The sequence below is a fragment of the Capra hircus genome, chromosome 3 (assembly GCF_001704415.2).
Source record: "Capra hircus breed San Clemente chromosome 3, ASM170441v1, whole genome shotgun sequence".
NCBI classification, from domain to species: domain Eukaryota; kingdom Metazoa; phylum Chordata; class Mammalia; order Artiodactyla; family Bovidae; genus Capra; species Capra hircus.
Genome location: NC_030810.1, coordinates 64256667 through 64277000, shown reverse-complemented (window position 1 = coordinate 64277000; position 20334 = coordinate 64256667). Strand labels below are relative to the sequence as shown.

Here is a 20334-nt window from a genome sequence, read left to right as displayed (position 1 = left end):
TTTCTTAGTAAGCAAAGAGACCTTTGCACGATGCTTGGCATTTCTTCACCTCGTCTCTTATCAACAAACAAAAGTCATGCCTGTTTTGTTCATCTTTCATGTTCCTCAGGTCACGCGCACAGATCAATGATGACTTCATGGACGCACACCGTGACAGTATGTCCGAATAGATGTTCCTCCTCTTTTGCTTTCTTATTTATCCTAGCAGGTAATGTCAGCTCTTCTTTAGAGCTTACTATATAACAGGAACCAAGTACTAAGTTTATACATATCTCACTAATCCTCAAACTAACTGTTGATTAGTGTTAGTCCCACTTTACAGATAAGATTCAGATGTAGGGAGGTTAATTTGTTCAAGATCAGTTAGCTAGTAAGCGGTGGTACTCCAAAGCCCATATTCTAACCACCATACGAACTGCCTCCTTCTCACAGCTAGCCGTAGAATTCTCTATACCTTGTGATTGCTTCTTTCTTTTTACTTGTCAGGCTAGGAGGATCTCCAGAAGCAGTATGTATATGATGAAGGACTAGGGGGAAAGGAGGCAGGCACTGACTCCTATGGATGTATAGGAAATCAAATGAAGTCTGAGACCTCAGTTTTCAATGTAAAAAGCAAAGATACTAAAGTTTACAAAAAACCATATGGTGATCTCACCAAGCTGGTCATCTGGTTTTGAATGAACACGACCAAAAGGCGTGAAGAGAGAAACAACTAGCCAACTCTTCAGGATTATCTTTTCACGAATCCCCACTGTCACTGTTTTCAGACCAAAAAATAATCTATTCAAGGGGCTTAGTATTATCTCTCATAGTACAGAACAGGTGAAAGATGGAAAAAAGATATTTTTTCCTGTTGTGTCTCCTCACAGGTCTTACAAACTAAATGTATTATCTAGAAATCCATTTTACCTTACATAGGCCCTTGACATGTTTTTAAACTTATAGTTTCATGCTACTAGAAGAAATATAGTAAGGCACAAAGAGAACTGTGACTGTATAACAAGTTTATTTATTTATTTAAATTTGTTCAACTGGTTATTCCTGAAGTAGAAAGAGAAAAATTTGCAATTTAAAGTCAATTTTGTTGTTGATGCTGTTATTGTGTTTTGCTGCAAGGTGCCACCCGTGGGCTCTGTGGTAACAAAGGTGAGACAGGGTATAATGGAGGCAAGGTAGGGCAACTGGTGGGCAGATGCCTTCACAGCAAGAAAACAAAGGGACAGTGGCTTGGAATTTGTATTGTGGCACCTGTCACTACTGGAAGAAAATTCAGTAAGTTCAACTGCTGCTTTAAGAAAGAGCTCGTGATGGTAAGAGTGTGGTGAAAATATGTCAGTTTAGATTCATAGTTAGTTTATTTTTCAGATATCCTAAAAATGTGGAATTCTAAAATGATTAATGAATTTATAGCCAAGGCAAATGTGCTCTTTTCTTAGAGGATAGATAGTTTCCTTTCTGTTGAAAGAATGCCAAAGAACGCAAATTACTCCAGGTATCCTGAGTTTTATGTATGTGCTACTTTACAGTCCACACTGTTCAAGAATAATATGTGAACAGCCATTTCTGGAACGAGCAAGTTCTCCTTTAGGACAATCAGCAACCCCCCTTTTCTCACAGAAAATTTGTAGATGTTTACAAACAGCAGGTATCATAATCAATACTAGCTATGCTATAGGATATAAGTTCAAAAAAAAGGCATTAGTGGGCTGTCAATAAAAAAGTAAAATTCAGCAGTATTTATAAAACATTTATAAACACATTTTCTCTAAAGCCACAATACTAGTACTCTGCAGGGTCAGAAGGGCAATACTGTCAACTTCTTGACAATATTCTAACCCAGTACATAAAAGCCCTACCAGTTATTGGTATGCCCTGGCCAGCACTTTGTATCTTCCTTTTCCAACCTTTACAACAAAAATACTGTTCTCTTCACTGATTAGTTACACTGCTAAACGCAGGTCTATTTGACTCTTAAATTCATGCTCCCTGTTCTGCCTCTGAGTGAAGACCAAATTCCCTGTTTAGACAATGTATTACTGAATTGGGTATTTACTCAACCCAGTATGATACAATACTTGCTTGGAACAACTGAGCCAGGGCTGAGAACAGGCAAACTGTTGATTGAGAGTCTCTCCTTTAAGAGTGAAAGAGAATCAGCAGACATGGGTATTCTCAAAGAAACATTACAGACACGTCTAAACTGTGCAGAAAATGTTAACCAGATTAACTTTTTCTTTCAAATTCTGATTTTATTCTGACAGCCCTTTTTCCTTCTAGTTATGAATATATCCTAAGTATACCTTGTAAATTTTCTGTCTGAAATTTCAGTACCAGTAATGAAGTATTGAAATGGGATTTCTTTGGAAGGAATGATACTACAGCTGAAACTCCAGTACTTTGGCCACCTCATGCGAAGAGTTGACTCATTGGAAAAGACTCTGATGCTGGGAGGGATTGGGGGCAGGAGGAGAAGGGGATGACAGAGGATGAGATGGCTGGATGGCATCACTGACTCGATGGACGTGAGTCTGAGTGAACTCCGGGAGTTGGTGATGGACAGGGAGGCCTGGCGTGCCACGATTCATGGGGTCGCAAAGAGTCGGACATGACTGAGCGACTGAACTGAACTGAACTGAACGAAGTACAAGACAAAAAGCAGCAAAGGCCTGTCAGCTTGCAAGTCACAAATAAACCCCCAAATCATGACAGACCAGGGAGGACACGTACCTCTCTGCTGGCAGTGGTATCTGAAGGTTAAGTTCATGACACTGCACACGCACTCCACTTGAAAAAATCTCTTTCAGCATCAAGGCCATGGAAGAAAATATTAAAACAGGACACCAAACCATTTTTCCCCTTCCCACTGAGTGTTTATTTTATAGCTTTTTCATCAGGTAATCAACGGAAACACTTGAACAACAGAGAGCTGGCCGAATGTTAAGGAAAAGGAGTCATTCTCTCTCCAACAGATGTGACAAAATGGTTTCAACTTGGAAACAGTATTGTGTAAATGAATCAAGTGAACAGCAGAGGGGGAGAAAAAGAGAAAGCAGAGACAGAGGAAGGAGCAAGCATCTTCCAACGTGGATTGTGAGGGGGAAAAGGCACTCTTCTTCAGCTGTCTTGTGTATTATAAACTGAAAGTCAAAATATACAATCCATGTTTGCCAAAATTACATTCGACACTGCTTTAGAGATGCTCACACACCTGAGTCTCAGTAGAAAGCTTTAGAAGCTGTCTGAAAATCAGATAGACAGCACCAGTGTGTCTAAACCATAGGCTTACCAGGAATGGGTTTTAAAAGAGATCATCACCATCAGGGTCCTTTTTATAAACAGTACTGCAAAGGTCACAAAGCTGCATGAACTTAAATTACAGGATAAAGCTGATGAACTGATTGCCCATTTCTATCTTTACAATTCCCTCTCCAGTAAATCAGAAAGCAAGCTCCACTCAAGAGGAGTTGAATTGGCAGTACGTCTCAAATGGGGTGCTTTCCCCCTCCAAAGGCTGCCTGAGCAGCAGTTTAGCTGATATCATCCAGCAGCTTTGCATAGGGTGAATGGATGCAAAAATTTAACAGCAATTGCCTTACTTCCTCTCAAAGCAAACAGCACTAAGTTATGAAGAGGCACATTTTCAACTTAGGAAGTAGAAGCACCTGGACCTCTTAAAAAACAAACTTCATAAAAGGTTACAATACCGGGTGCCTCGCATAATAAAGGATTTTAGGGCCATAGGTGTGTTTGAGAATGATCAATGGGAAAAACCAGAGAGATGGTTTACACAGATGTTCTCTATGTAGAATCTGAATAGAAATTAAAATACCAGCTATGCATTTGGGAACCAGCCTTTAGTTCAATTCTCTAGTGCTTTTAGAATTTTTATTTCATTTTATTAGAAAAAGAGAATCATTGTCTACAAACTATTTTCTTTCTAACTATTCAAATACAATGAGCAAATCACCTGCAATATCAAAATACTGTTTGTAAATCACGGATGGGACTCACAATTTTAGGAATCTCCGATAGGACATATATTGAGAAAGAGCAACAGTGGACTTCAAATTATAGGCATTAACTGAATTTTAAAAATAGAAAATAAAATGCAAAGTTTAAAAGTCAGTAAGTTTTTCTCTGATTTTCAGTCATTTAAATCCAATCATCAGGAATTCAGAAGCACCCAGTATGTTCAAAGTTGCACAAATGCGTATGGATGATAGAAAAGTAATCCCCATGCAATACTTAATGCGTTGTTGTCAGATATATTTAAGTGATACTTTACAGATTAAAGCTGGGTAAAACCAAAATATGTCCTTTCCATTAAATTTTAAAAGTCACAATAATTTATCAATAGTTGCCATTTCACAGCAATTAGAAAACAGGAGTTGATACAAGTTGAACGAAAAGGTACTTTTCCCTCTTTTAGGAAATAAACATATATAGATATATATATACACACACATACACACATAACATTATCTTTTAAAATTCAAAGTGGTTAATTTGCTATTGTATTGTATAAAAAAAAATCTTCCCCTATTTTCAAAATACTGAAAAAAGCGCAGAGGCTGAAAAAGAAAAATCACACTTGCCATTTTAAAAAAATACATTACCATCTCAGTGGTTCTGTTTATTTGATTATAAAGTTAGGTATTATAAGGACTCTGCACTTGTCAGGCTCCTAGGACTATATTAGACCACATGGGATTAAATCTAACCCTTTCTCAGTCTCCAGGAAGGATACTTCTCACCCACCCTGAAAGATGATAGCATAAATGCCCCTATTCTGAACAGCTAAACTAGGAAAGAAAACCTGCTCACCTGGAAGCAATCCAAGTTATGAAAGTTTATGAATCTGTGGGAGAGACTGCCTGGATCAGAAAGCTATTCTTTGGATATAAGTTAGGAGCTGTTTTGGAAGTATATAAACTCTTTTAGGCCAGTAGGGTACAGATTCAAAAGTGATTTCTCTATAAATAATAACCTGCCTCAGGGGTTGGCAAAGTGCAACCCATGGTCCATATTTGGCCTGTCACCTGTTTCAGCAATAGAGTTTTATTGGGACACAGCCATAACTCATCACTTATGTGTTGTCTGCTTTTATACTAAAATGGCAGAGTTGGGTAGTTGTGATGGAGACCGATGGCTTGCAAAGTCTGAAATTGTATGTACTCTCTGAATCTTTTGACCCTAGATCTATCTAGGTAACTCTATAGTTACCCAAAAGAGCTGATGCACCTTAAGGTTTAGCTGGACTCAGAGAATAACCTGTATCCTAGGGTTCCTTAGCAGATAAATGTCAGATGCCCCATCCCAAGGCGGTGTTTTACTTTTGGGCAAGGAAATCATTTGTATATATTTTCAACAAATGCCTGCAAAAGATATTAAATTCACAAAAAAATCAAAAAAGAAAAGTATGCCTGTTGATATACTCCTAATATTGTTCCAGTATCGGGGGAGGGGCCGGGGGGTGGGGAGGGAAGGGTGTTACAATGACTTTTCCTGTCAACTTCTTTTAGCTTTTCTTTAAATTTGTCCAAAATGTCTTTTGATAACTTGCACTCTCTCCTCCTCCCATACAATCAACAACCTTTAAAGCAAGCTGCCTGAAATGCTTAACACAGTCTGGTGAGGCCTTGTTAGGGGATATTTATTTAAACTCAACATATTAACCTTTTAAAAAATGTTTCCAAAATTCTTTACCTTTGCTACTCCAAGAAGTGGAAGAAAGTAAAGAATGCACAGGGAAATCAAATTCTGCAAAATATACCTTAAAAACCAGAGGTATAAAATAGCTACCATTTCTGAATGGTAATGTAAAATAAAAACAGAGAAGTCTTCCACATTTGAAGAGCAAATTTTCCTCTGCCCTGAGTCAGCTAATGAAATCTTTTTGCAAACAGGGAACAACCTCCTGAACTCAAGCAGCTGCTCATGAATCTGTAAGAGTTCACAGGTGTTTCAATTTTCAATAGTTGTTGAAACAGGGAAGATAAAACACTGAGAAGATATTTATTAAACACAAACTCATATCAAGATGAGCTTTTCTTCAACCAGCTTATAAGTGAACTTTTCTCTTTTCTTTGTTAAAAAACCAATGATATGAAACTATATGTTAAAGATGTTTCCATAATACCTTACATTTATATCGCACATTACAATTTTCAAAGTGCTTTCACATGCCATCTCATTTAATCCTCACAACACCCCTGTGAGGTAGGTACAGCAGGTATTATATCCTCATTTCAAGATGAGGAAACTGAGGCAGAGAGAGGTTAAGTGACTTGCTCAAGGTCACACAGCTGACAAGTGGCAGAGCAAGTCAAGAAATCAACATTTCCGACTCCTCGTCCAGTACTCTTTCCACTATAACTACTGCCCCCAATTATCAATAATGTACTTCGTATCAAAATTGAAAGGCTACTGAAGTTCATTTCAGTGATGTCTTAACAGTAAAGTTAAATGAGAAATACAAGAACAGTAGATCTGATGGTTTTACTTGACGTAATAAAATTGGTGCAAAATCACTTGTCTAATTACTTATAACCTTTTGGTCCAAATACATAAAATATGCAATATTTACAGCATTTTCCTTTTTTTTTTTTGTAAATGCAATGCTTTAAAACACATTATAAAGCACCTTAGTAAAAATAGTCTACAAGGAAAAGTACAGAAGTAGGAAAATCCTACCCATACCACAGCTCACTAATGGAGATATAATATGGAGTCACCAATATCTCAGTTTACAGCTTTACAAATAACCCATGGAGAAACAAACAAACACTAAATTTACTTTTTTGATATTAGTATGTGGAAGCCTTAACTAAAACTTTAGGCAGGGTGGATCCCGGTGGTGGAGGAGAGAGCAGCACGGAGCAGAGTGCCCAGGACTGTGCTTCTGGGGCCCCAGCTAGCGTGCCCCGGGCGCAACACTCACCCTGCCAGTCCCATCACCCACCCCCCGCCACTGCAGCCGCCAGCATGCTGCACCCGCTGCTGCTTGCCTGGCTCTGCCTGGCTGGCTGGCCTGGGGCCTCCAGCAGCTACCAGCTGCCCTCTGAGGGGAGACCCCTGAGCAACGGCTACTGCACCAAGCTGGCCGAGATCACTGTGTACGCCTAGGTGCTGGCGCTGTACCAGGAGCGGCATGGCCTGTATAGCTACCTACCTGCCCTAGCAGTGTGCGGGGCTTTTCTAGTGGGCACAGATCAAGATGCTGTGCAACCAGGTTTGGGGCAGCATGCTCCAGGTGCCCGCAGGCTCCAGGCTCCAGCTCACTGGCCAGGGCTACCTCTCCTGTCACTCCCACACCGTGGTCCAGGATTACTCCTATTTCTTCTTCCTCAGGATGGATGAGGAATATAACCTCTAGCCTCATGGAGTCAATTTCCAAGATGCTATCTTTGTAGACATGCAAGAGAACAGAAAGATGTTTTCCAGCCTTCAAATTGTTTGCAAGGGCAGCAGCTGGAAACCTTCTCCAATGACTGGGAGGTCCAAGAAGACACCAGGCCCAGGCACCACATCTAAGAGAAGGACCTCGGAAAAATCCTCAAAGCTGAAAGCATAGGCAATGTAGCCAAAGTACAGCTCGGATATAATGACATGAATGATGGGGACAAGATGAACAGGACTGCCCTCCACCTGGCCTGTGCCAATGGTCACTCAGCGAGGGTAACTCTCCTCCTGGAGAGAAAATACCTTCCTAACTCACTCTGTGACAATGAAAAGAGGACAGTGCTGATGAAGGCTGTAGAATGCCAAGCGGAGGAGTCTGCAACTATTTTGCTGGAACATGGCGCCGACCCAAATGTCACCAACGTCAGCAGCAGCACCGCTCTCCACTATGCTGCGTTTTGCCAGAATATGTCACTTGCAGCAGAGCTGCTTTCATAGGACACCAACAACAGAAGCCAGGAACAAGGATGACCTCACACCACTGTTACTTACTGTAAGTGAAAGGAAACAGCAAATGGTGGAGTTTTTAGTAAAGAAAGAAGCAAATATACATGTGTTTGATAAGAAGAAAAGAACAGCCCTCATGTTTGCTGTCAGTTATGAGTCAAATGCAGTCAGTCTTCTTCAGCACAGTGTTAACATCTTTTCTCAAGATGTCTTTGGATGGACTGCTGAAGAATGTGCTGTTATTAGTGGTGTTATTATTCACCAACTGATTACTGACTATAAAGAAAAGAGATACCTTCTGAAAATAGCAACTCAGTGGATGAGATTTCTGAGGAAGACTCTTTAAGCAGGTTTTCCAACAAACCAATCTGGTGTTGATTTATGGCCTACATCAGATGATAAAGTCTTAAGATTTTAAAACCAAGGTTGGAGAAGAAAAGCAGCAGAACAAAAGTAGTGAAATGCAAGTATCTGACAACGTATGTGATGCTGCTGAAGAGGAGAGAAAGAGTAGAAAAAAATAGCAACCAGCTGTTTCCTGCTACAGAGAATGAAGATTCTGATAGCAGCGATCCTAGCATGCATATGAAGGAAGTAAAGAAAAAGGACAATGAAAAATGGACACCAAAATAATGTGTCATTAGAGGGCATGTAGCTCAGAGGAGAAAGCATCTGCCTACAATGCGGGAGACCCAGGTTCGATCCCTGGGTCAGGAAGATCTCTTGGAGAAGGAAATGGCAACCCACTCCAGTATCTTTGCCTGGGAAATCCTATGGACGGAGAAGCCGGGTAGGCTATAGTCCATGGGGTTGCAAAGAGTTGGACACGACTGAGCGACATCACTTCACGCCAATGTTTGAAATGACCGTTTCACTGACTAGTGGTCTGCTGCATGTGAATGATGACAGTATTTTAAGTAAAGTGGATCAGGATAATGGCAAGCCTGCAAAGAAAATATCTAGTGAACAGAACAAGGTCAAAGAACAAACGAATTCTGTGGATGACCTTGATGACTTAATTCAGTCATCTGAAACCGCTTCCAAGGAGGGCGAGTTGAATTCCGTGTTGCTACGTGAACAATTTGGCATGGGGTGTAAAGATTCTGTTAGCTTGCTGAAAATTCGGGGTGCAATTCTTTCTATGAAAGATTAATAGAACTTTAAAAAAGCCACTGTGAACTACTTAAAGGAAAAATTAAAATGGAAAGTAAGGTTAGAGGGCTATAGAAAGAGCTGTCAAGAAACAAAAAAAGTGAAATCACAGAGCAACAGAAAGTGGAGTGGGAACGACAGCTCCTCAGCTTGAGTTCACCTTAGAGCAAGAAGAGAAGAGAAGTCTGGTATGTCCTATGAAAAAATTAGGGAGCAGTTAAGAAGAAAAGAAGATTCGTAAGATATGGTAAGAAGTTGAAATAAAACAACTTGAATTCACTCTCAGAGCACTAGAAATAAAACTAAGTGAAGTTGCTCAGTCGTGTCCGACTCTTTGCCACCCCATGGACTGAAGCCTACCAGGCTCCTCCCTCCATGGGATTCTCCAGGCAAGAGTACTGGAATGGGTTGCCATTTCCTTCTCCAGGGGATCTTCCCAACCCAGGGATCAAATCTGGGTCTCCCGCATTCCAGGCAGACGCTTTAACCTCTGAGCCTCCAGGGAAGCTTAATCAGAAATAAAACTAAGGCTGTGAGAAATAATCTGAATCAGGCTGTAAAGTTGCGAAATGACATCAGAAGCAGCCTTCTCGAGAACGGAATGCAAGGATCTTACAGGATGGAATCCCGATCTTGCCAAACAAAAGGAGACAGAAATGGCTAATAAGGAAATGAACTCGAGTCTATGTCAGAGGATTCACTGGAGGTGACTCACGTTATTGTGCTAACTTAGAAGATGAGCCACAGGATTTAAAGAAGACATTATGTCAACTCACAAGTCAGATGCAAAAAGCACAGGATCAACATACAGAGGCCCTGAGATGTGCTGAGAAAACACAGGATCACATCCAAAAGCTTGAAATTGAAAACGCAAGTTTAAAACCACGGGTCAAAAAGCAAGCAGGCAAAATTGAACAGCTTCAGAAAAACCTGTTAAGTACAAGTTCGACTGATGATCTTACAGCAGAGCTAGAAACTGCATCTTCAAAACGTCTGCACCTGATGCAAAGAGTCAAGTTCTTCGACAGGAGTTATTATCTATGAAAGTAATGCAAAAGAAATGTGAAAAACTAGAAAAGAATAAAAAGTCGGAGCAAGAAGTAGTGAACCTCCAAAGTCATATAGAAATGAATATGACAGAACACAGTCAAGCAGAGCAGTATAAACAGTAGACTGAAGAAAGAGCAAGATAGGCCAGTACTCTTGCCTGGAAAATCCATGGACGAAGGAGCCTGGTAGGCTGCAGTCCATGGGGTCGCTAAGAGTCAGGCATGACTGAGCGACTTCACTTTCACTTTGATGCATTGGAGAAGGAAATGGCAACCCACTCCGGTGTTCTTGCCTAGAGAATCCCAGGGACGGGGAAGCCTGGTGGGCTGCTGTCTGTGGGGTTGCACAGAGTCAGACACGACTGAAGTGACTTAGCAGCAATCTAAAAGAAGTCAACCTATTTTTGTAGATACAAGCAGCATCTCAAGAAAACTTAGAGCAATCATGAAATTAGAATAATGCTTGAATAAGAAGTCAGATCCTAAAGGAAATACTAAAGGAATTCAACAATCCTAAAGGAATCCTAAAGGAATTAGTCAATCCTAAAGGAAATCAGTCCTGAATATTAACTGGAAGGACTGATGCTGAAGTTCCAATACTCTGACCACCTGATGTGAAGAGCTGATTCATTGGAAAAGACCCTGATGGTGGAAAAGATTGAAGGTGGGAGGAGAAGGGGACGACAGAGGATGAGATGGTTGGATAGCATCACTGACTCGATGGTCATGAGTCTGAGCAGTCTCCGGGAGTTGGTGATGGACAGGGAGGCCTGGCGTGCTGCAGTCCCTGGGGTCGCAAAGAGGTGGACACGACTGAGTGACTGAACCGAAGAAGTCAGATGGAACTCAGAATTAAAGACTTGGAATCTGAACTCTCCAAGATGGAAACCTTTTAAGAAGTTTCTAATTAAAAGCAGAACTGGGAAAACATAAGCAACTCTACCTGGGAGAACTAAAGGTTAGAAAGTCATTGGCAATTAAACTAGACAGAACTAATGAAAGGCAGGCAGAGATCAGAATATAACTGAAGAACCAGAAGAAGCTGCTGCTGAATTTGAACCTGGATCCCATAGAGTGTCTCCTCTAGGACCCACAGATGAGACAATCTGTATCAGGACCTACTTTTGAAAACATCACAATATGTACAGATTTTGAGGAAAAAATATATGCTCTAAAAGATAAACAGTCAAAATTTCCCTACCGGACTGTTTATATTACATATTATTTTTTTCCCATTAAACATGATGAAAAAATCTTTCTTAAAGGAAAATATTTTTGTGGAAAAAAAAAAAAAAGAACTTTAGGCAATGTCAACATTCTCTGAAGTGTTTCCCCAATCTTAGATACTGGGGAGACAGGAATAAGAAATACTGCTTTCTTTTTACAGTATTAATAATGATTTAAATTAGTTTTTAACACCAATAATCATCTTTTAAAAGAAAATTAAAATGACCCACATAAATATGGGCAATTCCAACTACAGCAAAAACATTTTTTAGCAACCGTGATCAAACATTTGAAACCAAAGCACACACTGCCAAACAGTTAATAACACTAGCCAGTAGAGGAGTACAGCCCAAACCTCCAGGCGAAGAAGCAGATGGGTTCATCTTCATTGATGGTTAGTTGAAAAAGATGCTTTATCAAAAACAGAGTATCAGAACTTTTCTGTAGCTGCATCTAGCCTTCAATTAAACCTGCTAGGTATTTGTTTTAGGTGATGTGTAGGTTTTGTCCAGGCAGGAGGTTATAACTCCCACCAAAATTTAACCAGAAAAAAATAGGCTGAAACTTAAACTTCCTGGACCACTGATGTATCAGCCAGAATCTACTTCCTTGACGTCACTGTCTGTATCCTAACACGAAGTGTCTTATATACCCATCAATAATCCAAGTTGTGGAGCTGAGAACTAAGGTAAAGACAAGGTTGGAGTTGTAGTTCAAGAATCTAACTGTCACGCCTTATACTCAGTTCGATTTAGGGTAAATCTTTTCATAGAAAAAGTTCTGTGCAAGGATGTAGAGGTCTCCATCTTTTTCTCGGACAGCATGGGCTCTGATGAACTGGAACTGCTCTAGTGCAAACTCATAGAACTCGTTCTCCATTTTCCAAATGTCAGACTGCTGTAGTTTTGCAATGGTTTGCTTAGTAGGGAGTTTCTTCTCTGTGGTTTTCCTAAGATGAGATTTCTTTCCTACTTACAAAGGCAAAAGAGAAAAGATAAATAAATTCTGAGAACACACATAAAAATTAATGCCTGTTTATTTTAAGAGATGACATATGGAAGGCAGGTAACATAACTGCTTCCTCTTAAAATCATTCAGGCAAAAACAGTGTCCTAATCAGTGATTTGTTCCTTCATAAGACAAATCTTTATCCTCGTTAGAGATTTAATGAATGTCAAATAATAAAAGTAAGAATTGCCACTTGGTAAAGTATAGATGGTCACTGTACATTTTATACTCTCAAATGCTTGGTGTTCTGACTAGTTTGTTTTTAAAGACATAAAATATCTATTTTCAAACTTTGGACTGATTTCTCATAACCTCTATTCTGTATATCTACGTATTAAAAGCTAGGGCATATGCATACTCTAGAAAAAAAAAGAGTCCCTCTGTATATTACCAAAGAATATGGGAAAAAAAATCAGGATTAGACTGGACCAGCACAGTCACCTTCAGATTTTTAATACCGTCAAGGCTACTGAAAGATACTTTTAGGAGCATTATAACAGACAAGAGCACAGGTTCATTACCAACATGATTCAGTCTTCCGATCCTGCCCCTACCTAAATGGCACCAGACACGTCTAAAGGGTGGAATGCACGGCCATCATTACTGAGTATCACACAATTTCTAAGGCTGGCACTATAGTCTGTATCTTTCCACTATACCACCCACAATGCCTTTTAATTATCATCTCATGCACATTTATTCATTCAAAAGATATTTAGTGAACACCATCTGTGTGCCATGTATTGTTCTGTATTGAAAATGGTGAGGAGAAATGGACAATATACCTGCCTTTCTGGAGTTTTACTCAACAGATTTCAAATAATACATATTTTGCAAGTGGCAAAGTTAAAGTCAGCTTAAAAAAAACAAAAACCAAACCCATCCTTTATATACCTGTACGATAGAGTTCTGCAGCACCCCTGAAGAACCGGGGTAGAGCTGCCTCCAGTAACATGATAAAATCTTCAAGCTCTTCAGTAACTCCCACCAGAAAGTATTCATTAATCAGGTTATACTTGGCTTGATCCATAGCCCACCTGCTTCCCACATTCCTAAAACCAAAGAAAAAGAATAAAAAACCTGGTTGTAAAATCTGCTAAGTATTTTTGATGACTTTGACACTGTATATTATGGCAAAAACAGATAAACATGTGTTCATTCAAAGCCTTAATGCCCTTTTATTAATGTCCTTCGGGAGGTACACCTGTTCTTAATTTCCTTTGCCTCTGTCTCCAATTTCTGCTGAACCATGCAGGGCTAATTCAAATTTTACTAGGCGACACAATATGAACAGTTAAAAAATATGTATATTTATGTGTCCTCCTATCTGATTTAGGTATGAGTGCATCTAATCTTTGTTTACAGTTGACACTTGAACAACACGGGTTTGACCTGCACAGGTTCACTTATATGCAAATATCTTTCAATAGTAGATATTGTAATACCACATGAACCATGGTTGGTTGAATTTGCAGATCCAAGGAATCATGAATACAAAAGGCCAACTGTAAGTTATACTGGAATTAACCCCTGCCTTGCTCAAGGGTCAACTGTACTCTAAACTTCACTCATTTTAAGAGCTCTCTAGGAAGGTCTAAGCAATTTTGTGTAGTGGTTATCTTCATTTAATTTACGAATTTATGTTTTCTTAAGAAATGGCTCTGCTACGGATCTTTTAATTTTTACATTGTCAGCTGCTGACTGTTAATAGCAATTTGGCCCTAAATAAACTATGCCTTTGGATTCTTTTCAGCATTGACATTTCCTAATCCTGATTCCAAGCTCTGCCTTTAAGTAGTATGATATTGAGCAAGTGTCTTTCACCCTTCTAAACTTGTTTTCTCAGCCATTAAAAAGCTGGGGTGGGGACTTCTCTGGTGATCCAGTGGATAAGACTCCACATTTCCACTGCAGGGGGCACAGATGTGACCCCTGGTTGGGCAACTAAGATTCTCCAAGCCACAGGATACAGCCAGGAAAAAAAACCAACAAAAATATACTAACACTTGTGAATTCCCCTGAGGTCCAGCTAGGACTCTGTTCTTTCTCTGCTCAGGGCAAAGGTTTAATCCCTGGTTGTGGAACTAAGATTCCACACTGCATGGCTAAGGGACTGTGGCTGGTTGGTGAAGTAAACAAGCTGATTTCTAAGGTCCCTAAAGAAGTTCAATTAAAATCTCAGTAACACCCAACAGAAAAATATATTATTGTTCTAAGGTGGGGGTGGCAAGCTTTTCCTATGACGAGCCAGAGAGTAAAGCCCAAGATGGCTGCACAGGCCATATGGTCTTGGTCACAATTACCTAATTCTGCTTCTGCAGTGTGAAAACAGCCACAGACAATAAACAAATAGATACGGTTGTCTTTCAAAAAAACTATTTATAAAAACAGGTATTGGGCCAAATTTGGTGTCCAGGTTGTAATTTACTGATTCCTGTTGTAAGGAAATGATTAAAAATTGAGAAGACATTCTTTCAAAGCATCCAAGTCTTCTTATATTATTATGGTTGACCTTTGAACAAGAGGGTTTATGGGTGCCAATCAGACCCGATCCCCCACTCCCCAGTTGAAAGTCTGTGTATAACTTACAGTCAGCCCTCCATATCCCCAGCTTTATATGTAAGGATTCAGTAGTGCAGGACTACAGATCATGCACTACTGTAACACATATTAAGAAAAAAAAAAATCTGTGCTTAAGTGGGCCCTCAAAGTTCAAACTTGTGTTGTTCAAAGGGTCAACTCTATTATGTGTTGATATTGAGTAAGACCTTAAGGTTCACAGTGACCGAACGCTACATTTCAAACAATGATGGAAAGAACAGAAGGCATTCCTTGCGTCTCTCATGGTTTTAAGGAAGACACTAACTGCATGTGTTTCTTGTTTTTCTACTTTTCCTATTAAAATGATGGACTAGAACAAATAAATACATACTATTATTTTTATAAACTGAAAACTCAGCACATCCTGAAGAAATAAACTCTACTAAAGATAAAACATTTTTCTTTTACCTTGGCTTCTCACAAAGTCAAATCAGTTTAACAGTAAAACCAGGTAAATAATTTACCCACTAAGCCTCTTCTTGATCTAAAATGGGTGGCTAAAACAACAAGCTTAGGAGAAAACAAGGTTTATGAAAGGACTTCTGACTTCTAATTAAGAACACTGCTAGAATATAGCAATATACATAATACCAAAATCTTTAAAAACCAGCATCTGAGAAATCATGGCAAGCATCTTATACATGAAGAATCTTTTTAAGGTAACTAAAAAACTAGGTTATTACTTAATTACATGTTATTTTTGGTCTGGTCTTTCATGAACTTCCTTACACTGAGCCCTTGATTAATGCACGCACCTTTGTGAAATACAGATTATGGAGAAAAATAAGTAGATTATCGATTAAGGCTAACTTTATCTCCCTACCAGCATTCCGAGCTGTGGCCACAGAAGAAGGGGATTTGAAGCCAGAGCTTCTCTGGAGCACAGTCTGAGCCTCCCTCGGCTACACATTCATCAAAGGTCTGGAAAAAATACAGAGCAGAACATGTGAGCCATAAACCCGAGCTTCACCTATCAATTATCTTAATGTGGTAAGTTATTAAATCAATGGCAGCAGAGCTGGATGAGATAGTGACTTAAAGTGATAGGTTACAAAACATACTTGAGACACTGAGCAAAGTTAAATATGGCTTTTCTCATATTTTTGTTTCACACCAATGTTTCTAAGAATTCTTTTACCATAAGAATGGAACATCCTCAGATAACAACTTGTCCTTGAAATTAAGTACTGGTTTATGTTGAATCTGTGTATTTATATTTTCTATCCCCTTACCAAAGTAAATTAAATAAGCCTCAAGATACTCTTCAGGAAATAATTATTTGAAAATAATATAAAGTAGAACTACACTTAAGTCTTTCCCTCTTTCCTCATTAAAACGAACAAAAACATCATTGTACAAGCAAAAGTTACCCCAGATACTTACGACTGATATGGCCCCCTCTCCAAATGCATCTGACTCAATTAATTAAAGGGCTTCCCCAAACGCAAAAGATGTGGGTTTGATCTCTGGGTCAGGAAGATCCCTTGGGGTAAGAAATGGCAACCTACTCCAGTATTCTTGCCTGGACAAGAGGAGTTTGGTGGTCTACAGTCCAGGTGGTTGCAAAGAGCTGGACATGACTGAGCACACATACAAACTAATGAAAAGGGAAAGAGACTCATGGGTTATGGGTCTAAAATTAAATCAGCTTCACTTTCTTGAGAACTTACTACTGTCACAGGCATTTTTATAGTAGGCTTTATCTATCTGAAATGATATTACGATGCCAAACTTAGGAGCTCAGGCTGTTGCAGTAGTCGTCTATAAATACCACCTGTTACTTCTGAGAGGAGAGTATGAAAGAGTAGAAAGAGAATGCATCCAGAGTCCAGACTTCTGAGTTTCCAGAACCAGCTTTGACCTTATCTTGAGTAAGTCATTACGGCCTCTAAACCTCACTTTCTAATACATTTCATATAAAGTTAGATAAATTCAAAGGTCCCTTTCAACCAAAACTCTATTGAGAATAGGACTCCAAATCCTTAGATCTGACTATGAATAAAGAAATAGTGGGATAATTATCTTTATTCTGGCAACATTTAAGAGGCAACAGCAAACTACAGTCCGCAATTGACTTGCCCATTTCTTTTACAGATGGCCTTTACCATGATATAGGAAAGTTTTATCACTTGGGCTTGAATTTTGAACCAGAAAACTTAAGTTTTGTGTTCATCTCCTCATCTAAAAACCAAGGACATAGTCTTATTTTGAAGAAGAAATAAAATGATGGATGTAAAACAATCTACCACAAAGACTGGCTGGCTCATTATAACCATTCAATAAATGGGACGTATCCATGTCTGTCTGTCTCTCTCCCCACCTGTCCTCCCTAACAGTCAAATACAATGCTTTATTGGTTCTTATTCTCCTTGACCTCCATAGCATTTGTCTATTTCTTTGAACACTGCCCTTTGGGGTTTTTTGTTGCTTCTCTGTACCTTTCTGAAAGTACTATCATTATCTTCTTTTAAGGCATGTTTTGGTCCTTTACCAAGTATGGAAATTCAGATGTCTTTTCTTACCCACACCCTTCCTTAGCTTATTCACACTTCCTTGGAATACTTTATGATTTCCAGGCAGAAGCTTTCCAAATCTGTACCCCTAGATGAATCACTTCTTACATACTTTCTGATATCTAGTGTGCCTTTTCATTGAATTTCCAGTATTACCTCATATTTTGTATTTCTGGCAATACGACAACATTGCCCCTTGTAATTCAGACTCAAGATCTCAGAACATTTCTTAATTTTTCCTCTACTTCACTTAACTTCCTTGAGGTAATGTCTTTCCATCTTTTTTTTTCCCCCAATCATACTTTCTTCAGGATCTCACAAAGCCATTTCTCCATCCTTACAATCACTTTCTAATCAGGTTCTGTTTCCTCTCTTCCTTCAATCTGCTCTTAGACCACCAGATAGTCTAAGTAGTCACTTTTACATCTTCTACTCAGAAAACGTCAACAGCTTCTAATATATTCAAAGAAAGAAGACACAAACTCCTTATTTTGGCTTTAAAGAGTGCTTCATACTCTGACTTCAATGTGCTAGTCTTATCTCTATGTATAACTTCTTTACCAGATTAACCTGTTCTACAATTTCTCAAGCAAGTCATATGTTCCTGCAGATCTATATATGTTTGCTAAATACATTTTCTTCCTCTGAAAGTGCTTTCCTCTACTAATCTAATATACAACACACTGTCTTTCCAATAACTACTCTGGCCTCAGGTCACTCATTCTTTTAAACTCATGTAAATTAATTATATACTGCCTTGTAATAGGATCAACTATTAGGATCAGGTATGTATATCTATATAGACATCTTTATCTAAAGAACTTGTTTCATGTACTTTGAAAAAAAAAAATACTATGTTCACTCTTCCAAACTACAGAAAAACTTCCTGGAGGGATCATGCAGTATGGATTTGTGTCCTCCATAGCATACAATATATTGTTACACTAGTTGTTTGCACAATCAATATTTGTAAATGGCTGGGGAAGACTGCACTTTGGAGATTTTGCATGAGGTTTAAAGGCACAATTCTGGTTGAGATGAAGACGGGTGGTAACATTTTTTCATAAAGCATTCTTACGGTTCCTTAAAGTTCTCCAAAATTATCTTAGGATTTCCCTTCCCCCATACACACACATACACACACCCCATCACTGTATTTTTTTAAATGAAAACATCTCAGTTTTATACTTAAGACTCAATCAACCCCATTTCCATGGCCATTATATTATTTCTGAAATTTACCAGATGGTCTATTTAAATTTGCTGGTCTAAGTCACTTTCTAAAAAGTGGTTTTATTATCCTTTATGCCAACTTGTAGCTCATAAAAACAAAACCTATGTATCTATCTCTACCATGTTCCAGGTTCCAATAAACCAAGTGGTGATATATCAGAAGGTTTCTGATTCCATGCCTATTCAATTTTAAATGAATCCCAAATCATAGTATGGTGCCTCTGAAACTCAGAAGAAGTGCTCTGCTTCATTATACCTCTGTCTGAATAGTCTCATATAAAAAAAGAAATGAATTACTAAGGTGATTGTGGGTGAACTCACAAACTGTACCACCGTTTTGTGTGTGTAAAATTCAAAGACATTAGAAAGATTTTATTTAAATGTAATAAATTAGGGTATTAAAAGAGGTTGCAGTATTAAAAGTTTCCAGAGAGACACTATATAGACAAATTTGGGAATTTAAATATCCACTGTTAGAATCAAAACTGATTAATGAGTAAGCATGTGGGACTGATATTTTAATTCAAGTTCTCAAGTTAGCCAACTCCTACTTCCTGTGTTCTAAACTGCTGAAAGTATTTGTTTTTCAGACAAAGCAAATGTGCTGATAATCTTCAAGTTTACTTTTGGCCAGTAGCTTAAAATCTGCTAAAAAGTTTCCCTTGTGGCTCAGCTGGTAAAGCGTCTATCTACAATGCAGGAGACCGGGGTTCAATCCCTGGATCAGGAAGATCTCCTGGAGAAGGAAATGGCAACCCACTCCAGTATTCTTGCCTGGAAAATCCCATGGACGGAGGAGCCTGGTAGGCTACAGTCCATGGGGTTGCAAAGAGTTGGACACGACTGAGCGACTTCACTTCATTCAAAAATCTGCTAGCCAACTCTGGGAGACAGATTTACCACCAAAATCCACTCTTCCCTTCTTTCAGTCACAATGTTTAGCTTCTCCTACAGTTAGGTGTGGCCATATGACTCAGTTTTGCCAGTCAGCTGGGGGCAGAAGTAATGTGAGCAAGTTCTGGGTCACTTAGTTAAAAGGAAACTGGTGGGCCTCTACTTTCCTCCTTCCCACGAGCTAGAAGGCAGATGCTGTGGTGACCCCCAATTTAACCAAGCACATAAGGGCAAGCCCCTGAAGGGCAGTAGAGTAACAATATGGCAGGAACCTCACTCCTTGAATGACAGTGCAGAGCTAAGCTGCTCTAAGATCCTGGGCCCCTCACCTTTAGGCTTTATGTATGACAGAAAAAAATCTATCTAAACATTTGAATTTCTTTGTTTTAAAAGCTTAGCATTTACTCTAATTCACCTACCACACATTTTATCAGACAATATAAAAGTGGAAAAATAGTTTGGGTTTTGCCTCCTTTATAGTTCCTTCTTATCATTTGGCAGAGGTGTTTCACTCCTACCAACTTAAAAGAAACAACACAAAGAAGGCCAATAACAAGGAAGATATATGAAAAAAGTAACTATAAACAATCAGAAATTGGTGAACATACATGAGTGTGCCAGATCTTAGTGTACAACAGAAGTCCTATTTCTTTTATCATTCATTTATTTTTTAAGCCACAGCGTGTGTGGGATCTCAGTTCCCTAACCAGGTGTTGAATCCACATTCCCTGCATTGGAAGCAGAGTCTT

At 39.0% G+C, this 20334-nt stretch overlaps 1 protein-coding gene and 2 pseudogenes across 2 annotated transcripts in view; 2 read left to right on the top strand and 1 right to left on the bottom strand.

Annotated features, from left to right (window-relative positions):
• LOC108635572 lies at positions 2610 to 8583 on the top strand (annotated as a pseudogene).
• Positions 8676 to 9447, top strand: LOC108635573 (annotated as a pseudogene).
• Positions 10849 to 20334, bottom strand: part of HS2ST1 (heparan sulfate 2-O-sulfotransferase 1) — a 187662-nt gene continuing 178176 nt past the window's right edge. The window contains exons 5-7 of one of the 2 annotated variants that reach the window (XM_018045698.1): positions 15769 to 15866; positions 13239 to 13396; positions 10849 to 12307 (exon numbers count right to left, since the gene is read on the bottom strand). In XM_018045698.1, coding sequence (XP_017901187.1) covers positions 12078 to 12307; positions 13239 to 13396; positions 15769 to 15866 — 486 coding nt within the window. In that variant the 3' untranslated portion in view covers positions 10849 to 12077. The remainder of the gene's footprint in view (positions 12308 to 13238; positions 13397 to 15768; positions 15867 to 20334) is intronic. The other variant, XM_005678145.3, reaches the window with a different exon arrangement.